Below are 16260 nucleotides of genomic sequence, written 5' to 3'. Positions count from 1 at the left end.
ATAGTTCTCCCGTTGCATTAATCCATTGCAATGGGGGTTTAGGCCCTTGGACTCCGGGCAGATCAGATTCCCCCTTCGTTTGGCGAGCGCAGGTTGTGGCTTCGAGCGTTAGAAATGATGGTTGTCCCTCCACCTGCCGGTTGTATAGTAAGGCTGCTCGTGTAACACGGATGATTCACTTCGGCGGCTGTTTTTTTCTGAGGCAAATTACGTTAATTTCTGATTATAACCCCGGCTCAGCGCGGCCCTTCGGCACGCGTTTCATTTCGAGCCTTCAGGCTGCAGCGGGAGGCCTGGGAGAGCAGCCGGCCTATGAATAACGTTATTTATTTTAATAAACATATTAAACTGCAATAACAGCTAAAAGCCAATGAAGACCGATTTGTCACAGTTGGAAGGATCACTGCAGTGGTCTGGAATGATCAAAAACTATATATTTTTTACAGGGGGGCAACGTTTTTCCAAACCGCAGCCTTCGTTAGTCATGCCGTTTCTCAGGAGGCTCTAACGGCGCAGCCGTGACTTTTCTGGGATGATTTCATCTCCCTGTTATTTACAACTTAGCCCCCAAAGCTCAGCCTCTTCCTATTATTTGCAGTTAAATATAGCAGCGGATCCTTTCCCGTGCCCCCTCTCTCCAGGAGCGGTTTCTCTCCGCCGCTGCCGCCCCCGGGGACGGCGTGAGTCAGGGGGCCGCGGAGGAGCGCGCCGCCGCCGGCCGCTCTTCTGCCCCTCCCGACGTTTTGGGGAGGGTTTTTTTAACCCCCCAAAAAAAGAAAGCGGCGGAGGCACGGTACCGTGGTTCGGGGGCCCCGGGGCCGCGCAGGTTCCCGCGCTGCGGCGCTGCGGGCGCGGGAGCCCCGCGGCGGCCCTGGGGAGGCTTGGATGGGGGATCGGCTTTGCCGAAGGGGGAAAAAGGAAAACAACAAGAAAAAAACTAAACGAACGACGTTAAAGGGGAAAACGAGGTGCATGCCGAAGGCGCGAAACGAAGCCCCCCGCGAGAGCGGAGCAGAGCATGGGCCACTGTGGCCTCGCCAGCCTTTTCAGGGATGCTCGGCGGGGCTCGGGGTCCCCCCGAACCCGTTTCCGGACATTTTAAGGTTCCAAACGTGCTGCTTTGGTTCCTGACCCAGCCGAGCGCCGCCGCTGCTGCGCCCCAGGGGCAGGAAGCCGGGGCCTTCCCGGTGGTTCGACCTTTCTATTTTTGTTTCCTTTTTTATCCACCGTAAACAGCAGCCGCGGAGGCCAGGCGGCCGGGCCCACGTCGGGCGGCCCGCCAACGCAGGAGGGCAAATATTCACTGCCGGCAAAGGAGGCGCGGGGGCTCGCGACGCCCGGGTGAGCCGACGTCCGAGCCCTGAGCCGGGGGCGGCAGTGGGAAAACGTGGAAAACCGTGGTGCAGTGTATTTCATGCATGTTCCCCCCCCCCCCATCTATTTATGGTAAAATTAACAAGTTGCCTTTTTCCACACATTATTGCCTGTCTCTCTGGCTGATTTGTGGCCCCAAGGCCGGTGCCAGCTCCAGTGACAACCCACGGGTAGCAAAGGGGGCTGTTTGCAGCCACGCCACCGGGAACCACTGTTTGCACCTTAAATATTTTTAGTAATAATAAAACGCTCTCTGAAAGTCCAGCCACCAAAAAGGGAGCGTGAGGCTGATTTATTAAATCCTGGGTATGCACAGGGTTGTGTTGGGGTCTTCTATGTGCGTGGGCATAAAGTCTGGCTGGAGACTCTATTGCAACAGAAAAATTAACTCCTTGGAACTGAATAAAAACGGTACCTGTGCAGAATGTACATTTCTGTCTTAAAATGTAGAGTTTGATGCACTCAGACCCAGTTGGGCTACGATGTGTGCATTCGGACCCCCCTCACAGCGAGCCCTGGAAGGTCTGAAGCTCTGGTTAAGCAGTCCGACAGAGGAATTCAAAGGCATGCAGAGCACGGCTGCGGCCGTAACAGCATCACGCAGCCCAGCCAAACGATTCTTTTTCTTTTTGCTTCCTTTTTTTAATTAAAAAAAAACAGTGTCTGGAGGAGTGGGCACGCCCTGGGCTGTGGGAGACAGTGTGGCCGGCGTGGTGATGCCCGTGCCACGGTCATCGCTGGGACCGTGCGGAGCTGGGGAGCTCAGGGGAGCCGTGACCGCAGGTGACGCTATATACGGCTATACGCAGCACAGGTATCTCCGGTGCGTACAAGCAGTATCTGCCGTGCCTCGCGCGTGCATACAGTGTCTAATGTGGGTATGCCGTACATCCGTGTGAGCTCTGCGGGCGCCTCATGGGTAAGTATAGGGTATACATATACCTGCAAATATATATCGGCACGCAGGGAGAGCACGTGCGTGTACAGACGAGCTGTACGCGCGCACAGGGAGTATGAATGGGCACAGCAGCCACGCCCCCAGCCAGGGGGCGGGCCCGGCTGTGGCCCCGCCCCCAGCGGCGGCGGGCCCCCCGATGGCCCCGCCCACCCCGCGCGAGGAGGCGGGGCCGGCGGGGGTTCCGCCCACCCCACGCGCGAGGAGGCGGAGTCTGTGGCCCCGCCCGCCGGCTCCCCGCGCGAGGGGAGGGGGCGGGGGCGGCGCCGTCGTGGCCCCGCCCCCGCGCCGCGCGCGCCGCGCGCCCGCGCCCGCCCGCGCTGCCGCCGCCGCCGCGATGAGGCGCCGCGCCGCCGGCCCGCAGGTGCCGCGCAGGTGAGCGCCGCGCCGCGCCGCGCCGCCGCGTCCCGCATCCTCCGTCCCCTCGTCGCCCTCCGTTCCTCCCCCCCGTCAGCATCCTCCCGTCGCCCTCCGCCCCCCCGATCCTCCCCGCCGCAGCCGCGACGAGGCGCCGCGAGCGGCCGCAGCTTCCCCCGCCGCAGACAAAAGCGCGCCCGGAGCCAGCGCCGCGCCCGCCCCGCGCGCGCGTGTCCCCCCCCCGCGCGTGTCCCCCCCCCGCGCGTGTCCCGTGCCCCTCCGTGCATGTCCCCCCCCCGCGCGCGTGTCCCCTCCCCCGCGTGTCCAACCCCCCCCCGCGGCTCCTGCACGGCGAGAGATAAGGCTGCCGGCGCCTTTCCCCGGAGAGCGGTTAGCGGGGGGCGGATCGCGGGAGTGGGGGGGGGGGGGGGGGGGTTGGGAATCACCCGTGGCCCTGCGTGGGGCTCTCTGGGGTGTCCCCCCCTACCCCCCCGAGCCCCCCGGGGAGGGCTGGAGCGCGGCGCCCGCGGGGCCTCGGCCCGCCCCGCGCCGCCCCCAGCGCCCCGCGGCGCCCCCAGCGCCCCGCGCTGCCTCCTGAAGCCGCCGGGAGGGTGCCGGGTGCCGCAGAAGCGCCGCCGCGGCGGGGCCGCGCAGCCCGCGCTGACATTCCCTCGGAGCCCCCCGAGACCGGCCGGACGCGCTCACGTGTGTCCCGCTTTGTCTTCCAGCGGGACCGAAGCCCTCTCTGCCGGCGAAGCAGGTACGGGCGCGGGCTTCCTAGAAATCCCCTTTGTGCACCTGCGTGCTTTGAAGAGGCTCGTGCAGCGCTTGAGCATCGCACGGGAGAATTTCAGTCTTCTTGTGCTTTTTTAATTATTTCTATTTTTTTTTTTGTTGCTTATCCCTTTCGTGTTACGCGCGTAGTATAAAAATGCCAAGAGAAGAGTGAGTCCGCACCTGACTGCCTAATTTCTGCGCACCGGAGCGCAGGCGCGGACTGTACGGACGCCCGTTGGCCCGCTGCTTCCTCCGTGCTCAGCGGAGCACGTGCCGGGGCGGTCCTGGCTGCTGGGGTCGTAGGTGCACAAAATTCTCCTTTTTCCCGTGGAAAACGCACCTGTACCCTCATCTGTGTTTCAGACGCAGATGCCTGCATCACCAACGGCGACGGATCGGCTGATGAGCGTAAACCAGGTAAGCGGCAGCCTGCGCTCAGCCCCAAAGCTCAGAAATGAGTCTTGGCGCAAAGAAATCGCTGTTTGCAGTAAGGCACTTCCAACGTTTCACTCTATTTCCTTTGAATGTGTGAATTTTGGTATTTTGCTCTTATGCAGCCTTTGCTGCACAGAATTTTCATAAAATTCTCCCCCTTTTTGTCACATTTTCATAAAATCCTGTGATTTTTTTTCTTCCCCTCCCCTCCCCACCCCCCGTGGCATGAGCAAAGCCTGTTTTCCTGTGATCATAACCAGAAGGTGACGTTCCCATAACGGTTTGTTATTGCACAGCAATAAAATCGCAGTGAAGATAATGCTGCCACACCTGCAGACGTTTGTTTTGCAAGGTGGTTTTCTCTTCAGTTTGCCTTTGCAAGAGCCACGTGCTGCTCCCCCTTACATCCCACGTGCTGTATTTCGGGGCGCTGAGCTGGGGTGAGCTGAGGGTGAAGGCAGGCACATAGTCCTGGGCTGTGCAGGGTTTTGTACTTCCCTCTACTGTGCTTCTCCTTCCCTCTGTGTATCCAGCTGGCTGATCAATATAATGCATTTAAACTTCTACATATATCTTTGACTTACTGTTGTGAATCCTTCCCGTGACTGACGGGCTGTGGTTTTGCCCAGGAGAGGACAGTTCTGCCAGTGACTCCAGCAGTACCTCTGGAGATGAGTCAGGTGAGCAGTTACGATACTGTGTGCACATCTTCCCTCGTTTGAAAACAAACTCAACTTAAAACAGTGGTGTTTTACGGGAGGAGTCTCCCTGTTAACATACTGCTGGGTTAATTCCATGACCGCATATCGAAAAGAAAAATCATGCTTTGTGGGCTTGTTGTTTCCCTGGTCTCTGCTTTGAGCAGGGCAGGAATAGAGGAGCAGCAGCGAATGTTGCTTTAGCCTCCAGACACAATCCATGCAGCTGTTTTTATACAACGGTAGTTGTCCAAACACCATGAAGCTATAAATCTGCTCCAAAGTTGGCAGCAAAAGTGGCGAAACAGGATGGCCACGAAAAGAATTAAAGGAAGTGTTGCTGTTGCTGAAAAGCCTGCAGGTTTTTGCTTACATGTGTTACTCCCCCCCCCCCAGCAATTTATTCTTGTTTCATATGATTATTTTTACTTAAATAATTAGAAAGTTTTTTCCTCATCAGATACTGAGGAGTCGGATGTGAGAAAGTCAGGTGAGTATGCTTTTGTGTTTGCTTCTTTTACCTGCCTTTTAAGGCTTTAGAAGGACAAAGTGGGTAATGATAGTAGTAATAGATGATTCCTACCGTGATGTGCAAGCGTAGCGATACAGTGATTTAGTGCTGGCAAGGCGAGTGCATCTCTTTGGGTAAAAACACTGGAAAGCCTAATCAGGAAAGCCCAGTGCATGTGCGGGAGTGTGCAGATGCATTTTGCAAATCTCCTGCAGTTTGGTCAGTCTTGTGCTCCGGCGCTGAGCTTGGTCCCTCGCAGCATGAAGCCTGTGCCAGCGTGCATGCTCCCGGGTCTGCAAAAGCCACAGATCAGGGCCCCCCCTCAGAGGGGTGTGTTAGATACCTGCCTTATACATCTTCTTTTTTATAGATGAAGAACAAGAAAAGAAAGAGTCACCACCACCACCACCACCACACTGCAATGAATCAGGTATTAACAGATTGCCAATTGTTCGTTTTGTTTTGTTCTGTTTTTTTTTTCCCTGAGCATCCAATTTGATTTTAATGAGACGATTTGGCTGTTTTCTCGTTAGGAGCGAACTCCATGCCGCCCTGTGAACACTGCGGAAATGAAAACGTATGTTAAAAAAAGAAACAAAATCACAGTTGTATGAGACAATCTGCAAATTGTAATTCTGTTCTCTCCTCACCTTTTTGAATATCTCTCTCTCTCTCTCTCTCTCTCTTTTTTTATTTTACCTACTTCTTATATAGGTCCAGAAGGAGCAGGTGACCCCGAGGAGACTTTCTGGAGAGCAGTACTTGTATGTTTTTTTTTTTTAATACAATAGATATACACGTGTGTTCACATCGAGATTCTTCTCCCTTCAGGTAGAGGAGGAGGAAGAGTAGTTTGCAGTGTGAATATGTTTGCGGTTATGATGGAGGACGCCCCCAAAATTGTTAAAAATGAGCAGCTTGTGTGTGCTGCCGATGCTGGCCCTGCTGCTGGTCCGAGGAGGCTCCGAGTGGGGTTTGCTGCGGTTGACGAAGCCGTGAGCAGCAGGCACGCTCCTCGGTGCTTCTTTGGTGGGGGCGCAGCACGCGGTGCCTGCTGGGCTCCCCAGGGACTCCTGTGCCGCGTCGCCTCGGCCGCGAGCGGGTGTTGTGCTGTGGTCCCGCTGCGCGGGCCGGGCGCCGCGCTCCGGGCACGGCTCTCCTTTATCGAGGTGAGGCTTTGTGCAAGAGCCGCCTCGCAGCCGCTGGGCGTGCGCCCGCGGGGTCCGAGGGGAAACCCTCCCTTGTTTTTTGCACAGACTTTTCCTGTGTGATCTGGACGAGGTGTTGCACGCTTGCTGGCTGGGAAGGTTCTCCAAGCTGTCCATCCCTGGCAAAACATGTCTTGGGGATGTTCAGCACGCGCTGGCTCAGCTCGCTCTGCCGGTTGTGCCCGCTGCAGGCTGAAGCTGGAAGGCGAGGGCACTTACCAGTGCAGCGTCACCGGCCTCATCTTCGAGGTGACCGAGGCGGTGGCCGTCACCTACTCGGTGCTGTCGTGGAGCAAGTATGCGGCCTTGGTGGGAGACGCCTGGACGGTGGGCGGCCCGCTCTTCGACGTGGGCTGCGCCTCGGCCGCGGCGCTGAGGGCCATCAGCTTCCCCCACGCGCTGTGCCTGGGTGGTGAGTGCCACGCTGCTGCCCTGCCCTGCCCTGCCCCGTCCCTGCCCAGTGGCCCTGGGGCTGGATGCCTTCAGTTGGCCACCGTTGCCTTTGCAGACGGTACCACGCGCCCGGCCTTCAAGGTGCTGCACGTCCAGAAAGGAGGTGGCGCGGCGCTGGAGCCGCCGGCCGAGTACTCGCCGTCGCACGTGCGGTGGCTGGTGAGCTCGCTGTCCCCCGTGGGGCCCCTGCTGCGGGCCGAGGAGCCCCTACTCTACCACGGCGCCGTGGTCCTCTACAAGGTGGTTGACAGCCACCCTTCCCTCTCCTTCCGCGTCTACGTGGCCACCAACAACGACTCCTTCATAAAGGTAGGGTTCCTCGCTGGGTGCCCCCAAAGCTCGTTCCCGAAGGAAGATCCCGAAGGAAGCGGTCGGCCAAGGCGAGAGGGGACGTTTGAGCAGTTGTAGCGCCTCGCCAAGGCGTCGGGTCGGGCGTCTGCAGCTCTCTGTAGCTTGCTGGGTGCGGCGCGCCGTGGCCCATCCGCAAAGGTGTAGGAGAGAGGGAAGCAGCATCGAGGAATACCAGCACTGCCTGAATGCAGGTGTGAGCAGCTCCTGTGCTGAGACGAGCGACCCTTACGTGGTATTTTCAAATCTTAGGATATATCGAGGGCGGTGAAACATTCCAACAAGAAATTCATTAAAATCGACAAGCCCCCTGTCTGTCAAAAATTACTGCAGAAAGGAAAGAGATACCGCCTGGTTTGCGAGCCGGAAGCTGAGATCACTCCGGAGGTAAGGTCCTGGCGGGGCTGCCGCCCGGCGCGTCGCAGCTTCCCGCGCCCCAAAACCTTGGGGCGAAAGCTGGGCCCTGCTGGAGGTGATGGCAAAGCTCCGGGAGGTGGGAGTTTCGTTGCAGACGGTGCCAGCAGGCAATGGCTTCTGCTGAAGTTAGCTTATTTTTAACTTCCTTACGTTTATTGCAGGAGATTGAGTTTGTGGATGGATCTCTCTTGAAGCTGAAAAGTTACATTGAGGTCTATTTGGAGAAGCCGGATGACTTTACCTTGTCCTTAGTCGAACTGGAGTCCGACGCGATCGTGTGGAAGGCGAAACTAAGGGAGAGTAAGCGTGGCGTGTTTCGGCTGCTGGCTTGTTCCCGCAGAAAACGGGGGTGATTTGGATGCGGCGTGGGCTCGGATGCTGAACTGGGTTTGATTGCACGGCGCAGGGGTTGCGGCATGCCGGATAAGGGGGGAGTGAAGGCCGTTGCAGAGCCTGGCAGTTAGGTCTCAGCGCAGCCACCAGCCGGGACCCATCAGGCTTCTCCACGGGAGAGCTGCTGGATTCGGGGCTCGGCAACGGGAGCTACTCCCTCACCTTCTGCTTTCCACAAAAAATGTTTGGCAGGTGACTGGATACATCACGAGCAGAACAGGAACGAGCAGAAGAGAAGCACAGTCAGTAAGTCACTTTGGAGATGCTCCGGAGTTTATTCTGGCGCATACTTAGCCCCTGTCCCACATATGTGACGTGGGAGCAGGAGCAGCAACTGTTCTTTCCTCCTCAGGTACCAAAAGACGTAAATCCACCCACAGCTTCTCTGAAGATGAAGAATACTACCAGAAAAAGTGGAAGGGCAGCAGTACTGCAGGTAGGGTGTTTACGGGTGGATTAAAATACCAGGTTAGGCTTTTCTTGTATACCGTGAATTAAACTTCCAGAACTAACTCACTTTTTTAATGACGACCGTGAATGTGACCAGCAAATGCAAGGGGAGAGAGTGCTGCTGTGGTAGGTGCAGCTTGTGCATACCCCTCCTTGGGGTAGCAGTGTCTGCTAATGGCCTTTCCTCCAGGAAGCACGTGCAGAGGAGCAGCGGGGGCGTTGGATTTATGAGGGTCAGCTACGATGGTAGTGTCTTCCTGGACTGGGAACTAATAGCAGCTTTTAAAAGTGGTTTTGACTATGCGTCTCAAGTTTTTTTTTCATTTGGGCTATTTCCTTAGCCATAACAGAGGCTGAATTTTTCTGGAAATAAAAATTAAAAAAATAAAAAGAAAGAAATCCGCTCCCATTTATTGTCCTGATGTTTGGAGATGCTGGTGTCCAGAGACATCAAGAGAAGACGCTTGGTGCCCTAGGATCTCTTGGCACCAGGCTGGTGCTCACTGCTGCCCTGAGAGCTGGTGGGACTGGCTGGTGCCCACACTACCAGCCATTCTCCTGCTCCTTCCAGAGCTGCAGGCTTAGAGCTTTGCTAATAGTTACTTGGGCAAATTAAGGATAAAATAATTTTAATTCCTTAGTATAATAATAGAAAAGCTTTATCTTGCAGTTTTACACCATATTTCAACTACAGTCTTACTTTTTCTGCCTCCAGTGCCTGTTCTTCATGGGCTTTCCTTTGGGGGGAAATACCTAATAGCATTTGAATCCTGGTCATTTTTTTGAAACCATTAATGGTTTTGCTTTTTGAGTCCATTATGGGTTTGCATATCGGCAAAAGTAACGGAGCAGGGATTTGTGTGTAGGTGTGCGTTGCCACCAGAGGGAGGGCTTTCGCCAGGCAGAGCTCCGCTTTTCTCTCTGATGGACTGCTCATATTGGGGCCAAACTTTAGCTTTTTATTCTTCTTGAAACCTACGGTGGTTTCAATCTTTTCAGCAGTCTTAGGACGATAGGTGCACTCAGCATGACCTTAACAAGATACATGCGGAAATCTCCGGGAGTTTTGTACGATAGCAAACCGAGGAGAGTAACCCGCCGCAGCATCGGCAAATAAAGTGAAAATCTGCTGTCCGAGCAATAAGGCCGCCTTCGCTGTGCGCCTCCTGGCAGCGCGCAACGCTTAACAGCATCCCTTAATTAAAAAGTGTGACACGAAGAGCAGTGCTGCTTCTGATTTTTGTCCTGTGTCGTTTCAGACGGCGTTAAAGCGAAAAGCTTACTGACTGACCAGCAACTGATGGCGATCGCCAAGAGGTTTGGCAGAGAGTGGAAAGAAATTGCCATCGAGTGTCTTCAGCTAGAAATGAAAGACATTCATCAGATTCAGGCGAAGGAGGAGGAAGTCAACATTCATAAATTTCTGATGTTAAGCAAGTGGAGGGACAGAGAGCAGAGCAATGGAACGGCACAAAGTCTCTACGACAGTCTCAAAGATAAGGTGTCGTACGACGTACTTGAAGTACTAGAAGGTACCAGTCAAACTTGTATTACATTTACTTAATTATATCATTATGTTTCAGACGTACTTTAAAGGATTCTCATCAGAGAATTTATTAAATACGTAGCATAAATACGTAGCACATGTTTTACTTGCAAGTTAAAGTTAAGTCCACTCTGGAGAATTAATAATTGTTTTCTTTCATGTGGCATTTTTGTACTTCTCTTCAGAAGCTGATATAAAATGGAAAATATTTTTGTACTCACTACATTTAGAAAACTGACACATGAACTGTCTGCTGCAAACCAACCAGTGTTACATACCCAAGCAAGTCTTGTGGGTTTTCTTGTTTGTTTTGTTATTGTTATTAGGGAGCCCAAAGCAGACAGATGTGTGTTTTTACTCTTTGTATTTTAGTAGCACAGAAGTAACACTGTCCCCCGACAATTTAAAGGCTCGATCCTGCAGACTCGTCCCATGCGCTTCCCTGCGGCACGAGGGCAGTCCCACTGATGTCCGTGGGACTCCTCGTGTCCATCGATGGTGCGCGTAGAAAAGGCGCTCTGCGGTGCAAGAGCTCAACCAGCTGCAGAGAACCTTTCTCAGGAACTAAAAATAATGGTTTTTGAAGCAGACACAACCTCTGTTCTTTCTTAACTCTCCCAAAAGGCAACCTGGCTCGCAAGGAGGGAACAATTGCTTGTGTTCCCCCTCTCACCTGGTCCTTAGAAACACATACCTGTACATTTATTATTCGACATCAGCGACTTCTAGAGATGAAGTAATACATATATATGCATGTGTGTGTTCATTTCCTCAGGCTTTTTGGCTCAGTGACAAATTTGTGGAGCAGCAGCTAAAAGGAGACAACTCAGGAACGTTCCTCAGCCAAATGGTTCAACTTTTTGAGCTGTCTGCCAGGGATTTTGGTGTGTTTCTGTTATGAAGATACAAGCCCTAATCAATCAGTGGAAAGTTTAGGCAAATCTTCGAAAGATGTGGGTATGAAATTTTACACTGATGTAAGTGAATTGAATGTTTTTTCAAGAGTAATTACTCATCTGTTTAGATACCAGTCATCGCAACTGCCTCGTCAAGATAGAAGTGCCAGTCTCGGTGAATGTGAAACTTAAAACTTCCACTGAATTTCGTTTCAGTGGAGCTGATCCTAAAAGACATGAGCACTCAGCAAAATCGGTTTACCTTTTTTCTACATGGGATTTTTATCTTGGAGCAGCTTTATTTGAATCAGGGAAACACAGAAGGAGAAAAGTTTTACAGAAGCTTTCATCACCTTAAAAAAAAAAACTAAATTGCTGAAATCATGAGGTATATTGTATTTCTCACAGATGCCTAAGATCAGGGGAGAAGATTCTCAAACTTGTGCGTTAATTCATTTACATAATCACTGTATATAGTCCTATACATTCAAGCTGTGTTGGGCTCTGGGTCTGTTTTCTAACAAATTGAAGACTAGTTTCACAGTAGCACTAATATTAGCTATGGGCAGCTTTGGGTTTTTTTTTTCTTTGTGTAGCAAGGTCTTTTTTTCTGTATAGTCTGACAGTTTTTGTGAGATAAATTTGTATGTTGTATATTTTTTTTTACAATCTTTTTATACTTTTTTACTTGATTAATTTTAACTTGAATAGAATTAGATGCTTAAACTAGGGAAAGTCAAAATACACAAAAAGGTGGTTACTCTCTAGGCAATACATGTCCTACAGAATTTTTAAAGATCTTCAAGCAATGTTATTTGCAGAAGAGAGCAGCTACCTTAGAAGGGAAATTGTCTTGTTTTAAAGACACCTGTGCTGCTCTTGCTCATCTTGCTCTGTGTATGTTTATGAAAGAAAAAGCATACTTTGAGAAATAAGAATTAAAAAGGCACCATTCATACTATTTGTGTGAGAGTTGCAGATTTTTATTTTGATTTTCTGACAAACGGCAATTCTAGCGCTGTTGCCCGGTCGTTCTGCGCCGGCGGCGTGATTAGATTCTTCTCCCTGCGAACGTCGGGTAGCAGAGGACGGTTTGGACCCACGGCTCCCACGCGGAGGAGCGGAGAGTCACCTCGTGCCGCGCTGCTGTGCTCTTCTGCACCCTTTCCCGGCGGGCTTTCCCCGTGGCCGTTTCCATGTACCTCCCCTGGCTGCTGGTAAAGCTGCAGTTTTTATTTCAGACTGGCTGAGGGTTGTATTTCCATGCCATTGAACACCCAAGAGCCCGTAATTCCACGTGTACGCCAGCCGGTACCTAGCCAGTAATAATAAAAATAAAGATATCTTTCTTTTTTCCCTGCTAGGGAATAAGGCTGTTTAACTCATGAAATAGAGCACTGAGACAATCATTTTCCAAAATGTTACTATTGTTTTACTGCTAGTAAACAATTCTACTGAGAGAATATGCCAAACTACAACACAAAATGCTTTTCTTGGAGAATATTACGCCTTGCATTCTTAAGCTTACTACTTGCTTTCTAAATTATCCACGACCGTGAGAGAGCCCCCCTGCAACACGGGGGCAAATCCCCGGGTTTAGAAGGCAGGTATGCGGGCCTGAGCTTCATTACAAAGATGGTAAGGACCTGACTCTTTAGGTCTTTAGACTCTTCCAAAAGTGTGGGTTTTTTGTTTAACTAGTAAGAAAGAAGGGATTCAACATGAAGCTTTTCTTGTGTAATTCATAATAGAGTAATTTGCAACCATAACTCAGCAAAAACTTTGATATTTTTCACAAAACAAACTAATGTTTTGACACTTACCCTCTGGCGTCTGTTTCAGGCTGTGCAAGTCCCATTAAAGAAAAGGGGAGAATGGTTAGAAATGGGTTTTATCAAGACAGTTATTTAACCCAGGTATTACTCAGGTATCACCTTGCACATTGTAAACACTATTAAAGTTTTTCTTTTGTAGTGGTGGCTTGGTACTTGGAACGGGGCTGCCGCGTTGCGGTTGCAGTATGCCTGCCCTTGCGCAGCCCGCACGCCAGCCAACGTTCCCGCGCTGCAAATACCACCGTTCACGTACACACCGCGGTGATTTATCAGAAACTTGCTAAATGCTTAAAAAACCCATTTTTGCTGAACATGCAACTTCAATGGGTTCGCAAGAGCGAAGCGAGCCTTTCCCTGCCCGGGCTGTGCCCAAAGGTGGGATCGGGATGGCTGTTTCACGCGTGCTTCTGGCTCACCAGGGGGAACAGGAGCCAGGCTTCCGAAAGCAGAGGTAAGTTGCGACTTTTCTTTAACAAACAAACACCCTAAGTCAAATTCAACTCGTAATTCTGGCGTGGCTCAAGCCAAAAAAAAAGATTGAGAGACTTTAAAATTGATTTTGCTTTCTAATGTAATTTGAACATAATTGATTTGCTTTCTTTGAAAGCCTTTGCTTTCAAAAATCCGCGGCCAGCAGAAGAGGTGAGCCTGGAGGAAGGGTGTTGCGGGAGAGACGCAAGGGCCTAGTGACGGTGGCAGCGCAGCTCCTGGGGAGTCAAAAGGGCAGAGAGCGAGCAAGGGAACAGAGCTGAAGAAAAAGATCGCTAAAGCGAACTATGAGTGGGAAGCGGAAATAACACGGCAGCTGGCTGGGCAAAACAGATAGTGGCAAAATTCATTGCTTAGAGGCCGTCAGACAGATTTTGTAGAGTGGATTCCTTCTTCCGCCCCCGCTCTTTTTAGACTTGCTTAAGCATTGTAGGGAGGAATTTGGAAAATAATGACACAGTTATCCTCGGTGACCTTAAAAGCCATGTGTAAAATCCTCGCTCCGCTGAAACAGAACAGCTTAGCCATTGATTTCCGTGAGGGCAGGATTTCACCCATGAACTGTATAACAGAATGAAATTTGCTATAAACAAGAAGGAAATTGAGCAGGTTATCTTTACGGCCCACTATGACAGAAAATCCCCCAAACCACATCTGATGTAACTAAGAAGAAAATAAGGTTTTTTTATTAATACCAGACCTGAGTGTTACCACAGTACATTGCTTGCATGCAAGCAATATTAGAAGTATTTTAAAAGTATGGTCATGTTGATTTGTGTTATAGCATGAATAAGAAGGAAAGCAAAATCAAAGTTTTAATAAATACTTTAAATTTTATTAGGCAATAAAAATGAATAAGGAATATCATTACAAATATAAAACAGGACTAGCATAAATAAGTTCATATAAGTTAAAACAGAAGATTGAATAAATAAAACTAAGAAAAAACACAGTTGAGTGTTTGAGACCATGTTTGAGAACATTTTTGTAAAACATAGCTTATTTTCTATAATTTCAAAGTTGAATGTAACAGCTTAAAAGGCTTTGACCGTAGTTCACTAAAACATGATTCAATTTGTAAGAAATTCTGTAAAATACTGTGTGCTTAATTTCTTAAAAAGTCCCCAAATATGTTGCAAAATATTAACCCTACTATGTTTTCTTCTTCCAGCACGCCAAACCACTCAGAACACTTTAGGTATAAATTTGAGTAAGAGCTTAGTGCTTACAGCGAGCTTTCCAGAGAAGTCAAGTAGTTCATCATCCTGTTTATGGTCACAGTGCGGATTCGGAAAGCATGAAGAACGCTGCATAGTCTCATTCTGTCTTTAAAAGTCGATCCTGTGTTCGACGATGGCTGCAGCACGCTCGTGCTGCTGTTCCTCAGAGCCTGAGGAGAGGCAAGCGTGTTAGAAAGTGTAATCAAAAAGTAACCAAATCAAAAATGTCACCTCTATTCCCTGATCTCACTAATAATATTTACCGAAGTTCAGTGTGCCCTATTTCATATTCAGTATGCCAGGACAATGTATTTCGGTATTTGGAAAAGAAATGGAGCTACGTATGCTTTTACTCTTTTTTCTGATTTTTTTTTTCTGAAACTCTATAGAAATTTGCAGAAAATCCAGCATCTCCTCACAAGGGTTGAGCAGTTTGAAAGAATGAAGACTCCTAAAAGTTGTAAATTTGAATATTGATGTGTTGATCATATCAGCAAGACAAAAATATCAAATGAGATGCATCATAATTCGTAAGAATCAAGTACTTACTACTAGGATCTTAAGGAAAAAAAGCTGAGACAAGTTTTTAAATAATCACACTTCAGAGTTCATTATTTGACTAACTGCAGAATAGAACACGTTGGATAAACATCTCTGCTTTAAAACAGAAATTACAAAGGAAAAGAGAAGACAGAAATACCTACTTTCATCATCTCATCTATGGTTGTCAACACATTTTGATCACTGAAATTCTTCAGCTCTGCCCTATAGGCCTTCAGGTCTTCATAGATACCTTGCAGGCATTTACTCTGTAAATGTCAGAATTATTTAGAAATGCTCAAATACGTTGCTAAAGGCTTCATGAACGTACAGCCATCCAAACAAGCGGTTCTTCAGGGATATAAATGCATTTACCGTATTAAAAGTAGATCTTTCCAGCACTGGACAGTTTCCAGTCTGCAAACCAAAGAAGAAATGATACATGATCATTGGTGGAAGTGTGATGAATTATATGGCTGTTCCATATAAATATGATGCTGAAAATTTTTTTTTATACCCCTGAATCCTCAGATGTACAAGCTTTTATCGTGTTGATCTGGTTCTTAGTGATATCTTCAAGATCAAGCTCTTCAAGGGTGCAGTCAAATCCTAGTGTGTTAAACGCCTGCATTAAGAAGGAAAAGGGAACGGGTTAGGTCCAAGCTGCGGCTCCTCGGCGCCGTTTCCACGCAGACCTTCACCCCGCCGCGGCTGCGAAGCGTTTCTTAGAAAAGGCGGAGGGGGGGGGAGCAAAAGCAGCAGCTAGCGCCTGCACGGACGCCAGCGGCGCTCACGGCCCCGCTGCGAGCGCGGGAACAGCAGTTTCCTTCGGCGGATCCCTTGCACTAAAGCGGCAGCGAAGATTTTTAGCAAAACACAGCGAAGGGAGGTTAAAGAATTTTAGCAAAACAGAGCAAAATGAGGCCACAGCGAGCGCCCCGGCACCACCCCGCAGGAGCAGCCCCCCGGCGCCTGCTCGCCTGGAGCTGGCGCAGGGAGGCGCCGAGCGCCGCCAGCAGCGCCCGCGAGCGGAGCCCGCACTCCGGGAGGCGGCGGGCGGGCCGCGGGCGGGCGGGCGGCGGCAGCGCCAGCGCCAGCGCCAGGCACAGCGCCAGGCACAGCGCCCACAGCCCGCCCGGGCGGCCGCTGCCGCCGCGCTTCGCCATGGTGCTGCCGAGGGGAGCCCCGAGGTGCTGCCGGCGCCGCGGCCGCCGCCTTTTATAGCGGCGGTGGGCGGCGGAGGAGTTTCCCTCTTCTCCTTTTCTCTACATCAGCGGCTCGGCCGGAGCTGAAACCCGCGGGGCGGCCAGCGCGCCCGGCGGGAATCCCGCCCGCGCCTGCGGGCCGCCGCCGCCGCC

The 16260-nt window shown here is 50.9% G+C and overlaps 2 protein-coding genes across 2 annotated transcripts; one reads left to right on the top strand and one right to left on the bottom strand.

Annotated features, from left to right (window-relative positions):
• Nucleotides 1-2666: 2666 nt before the first annotated feature.
• Nucleotides 2667-11410, top strand: LOC134144234 (uncharacterized). The gene is made up of 16 exons (XM_062583013.1): nucleotides 2667-2704; nucleotides 3415-3446; nucleotides 3827-3880; nucleotides 4528-4578; nucleotides 5057-5086; nucleotides 5478-5537; nucleotides 5641-5684; nucleotides 5822-5871; nucleotides 6507-6727; nucleotides 6824-7077; nucleotides 7369-7503; nucleotides 7695-7833; nucleotides 8119-8172; nucleotides 8279-8362; nucleotides 9636-9908; nucleotides 10698-11410. The coding sequence occupies exons 1-16, from the start codon at nucleotides 2667-2669 to the stop codon at nucleotides 10712-10714; spliced, it is 1536 nt and encodes a 511-aa protein (XP_062438997.1). The 3' UTR covers nucleotides 10715-11410.
• Nucleotides 11411-14188: 2778 nt separating this feature from the next.
• Nucleotides 14189-15839, bottom strand: IL12A (interleukin 12A). Its single transcript, XM_062583046.1, has 4 exons — nucleotides 15420-15839; nucleotides 15278-15319; nucleotides 15067-15171; nucleotides 14189-14532 (listed from the first exon to the last, which is right to left on the bottom strand). Exons 1-4 carry the CDS (start codon nucleotides 15531-15533, stop codon nucleotides 14368-14370), a joined length of 426 nt encoding a protein of 141 aa, XP_062439030.1. The 5' UTR covers nucleotides 15534-15839; the 3' UTR covers nucleotides 14189-14367.
• Between the last annotated feature and the right edge of the window lie 421 nt (nucleotides 15840-16260).

This window comes from Rhea pennata, chromosome 9 (assembly GCF_028389875.1).
Source record: "Rhea pennata isolate bPtePen1 chromosome 9, bPtePen1.pri, whole genome shotgun sequence".
NCBI classification, from domain to species: domain Eukaryota; kingdom Metazoa; phylum Chordata; class Aves; order Rheiformes; family Rheidae; genus Rhea; species Rhea pennata.
Note: the sequence above shows the minus strand (reverse complement) of the source record. Positions and strands in the feature narration are given on the sequence as shown.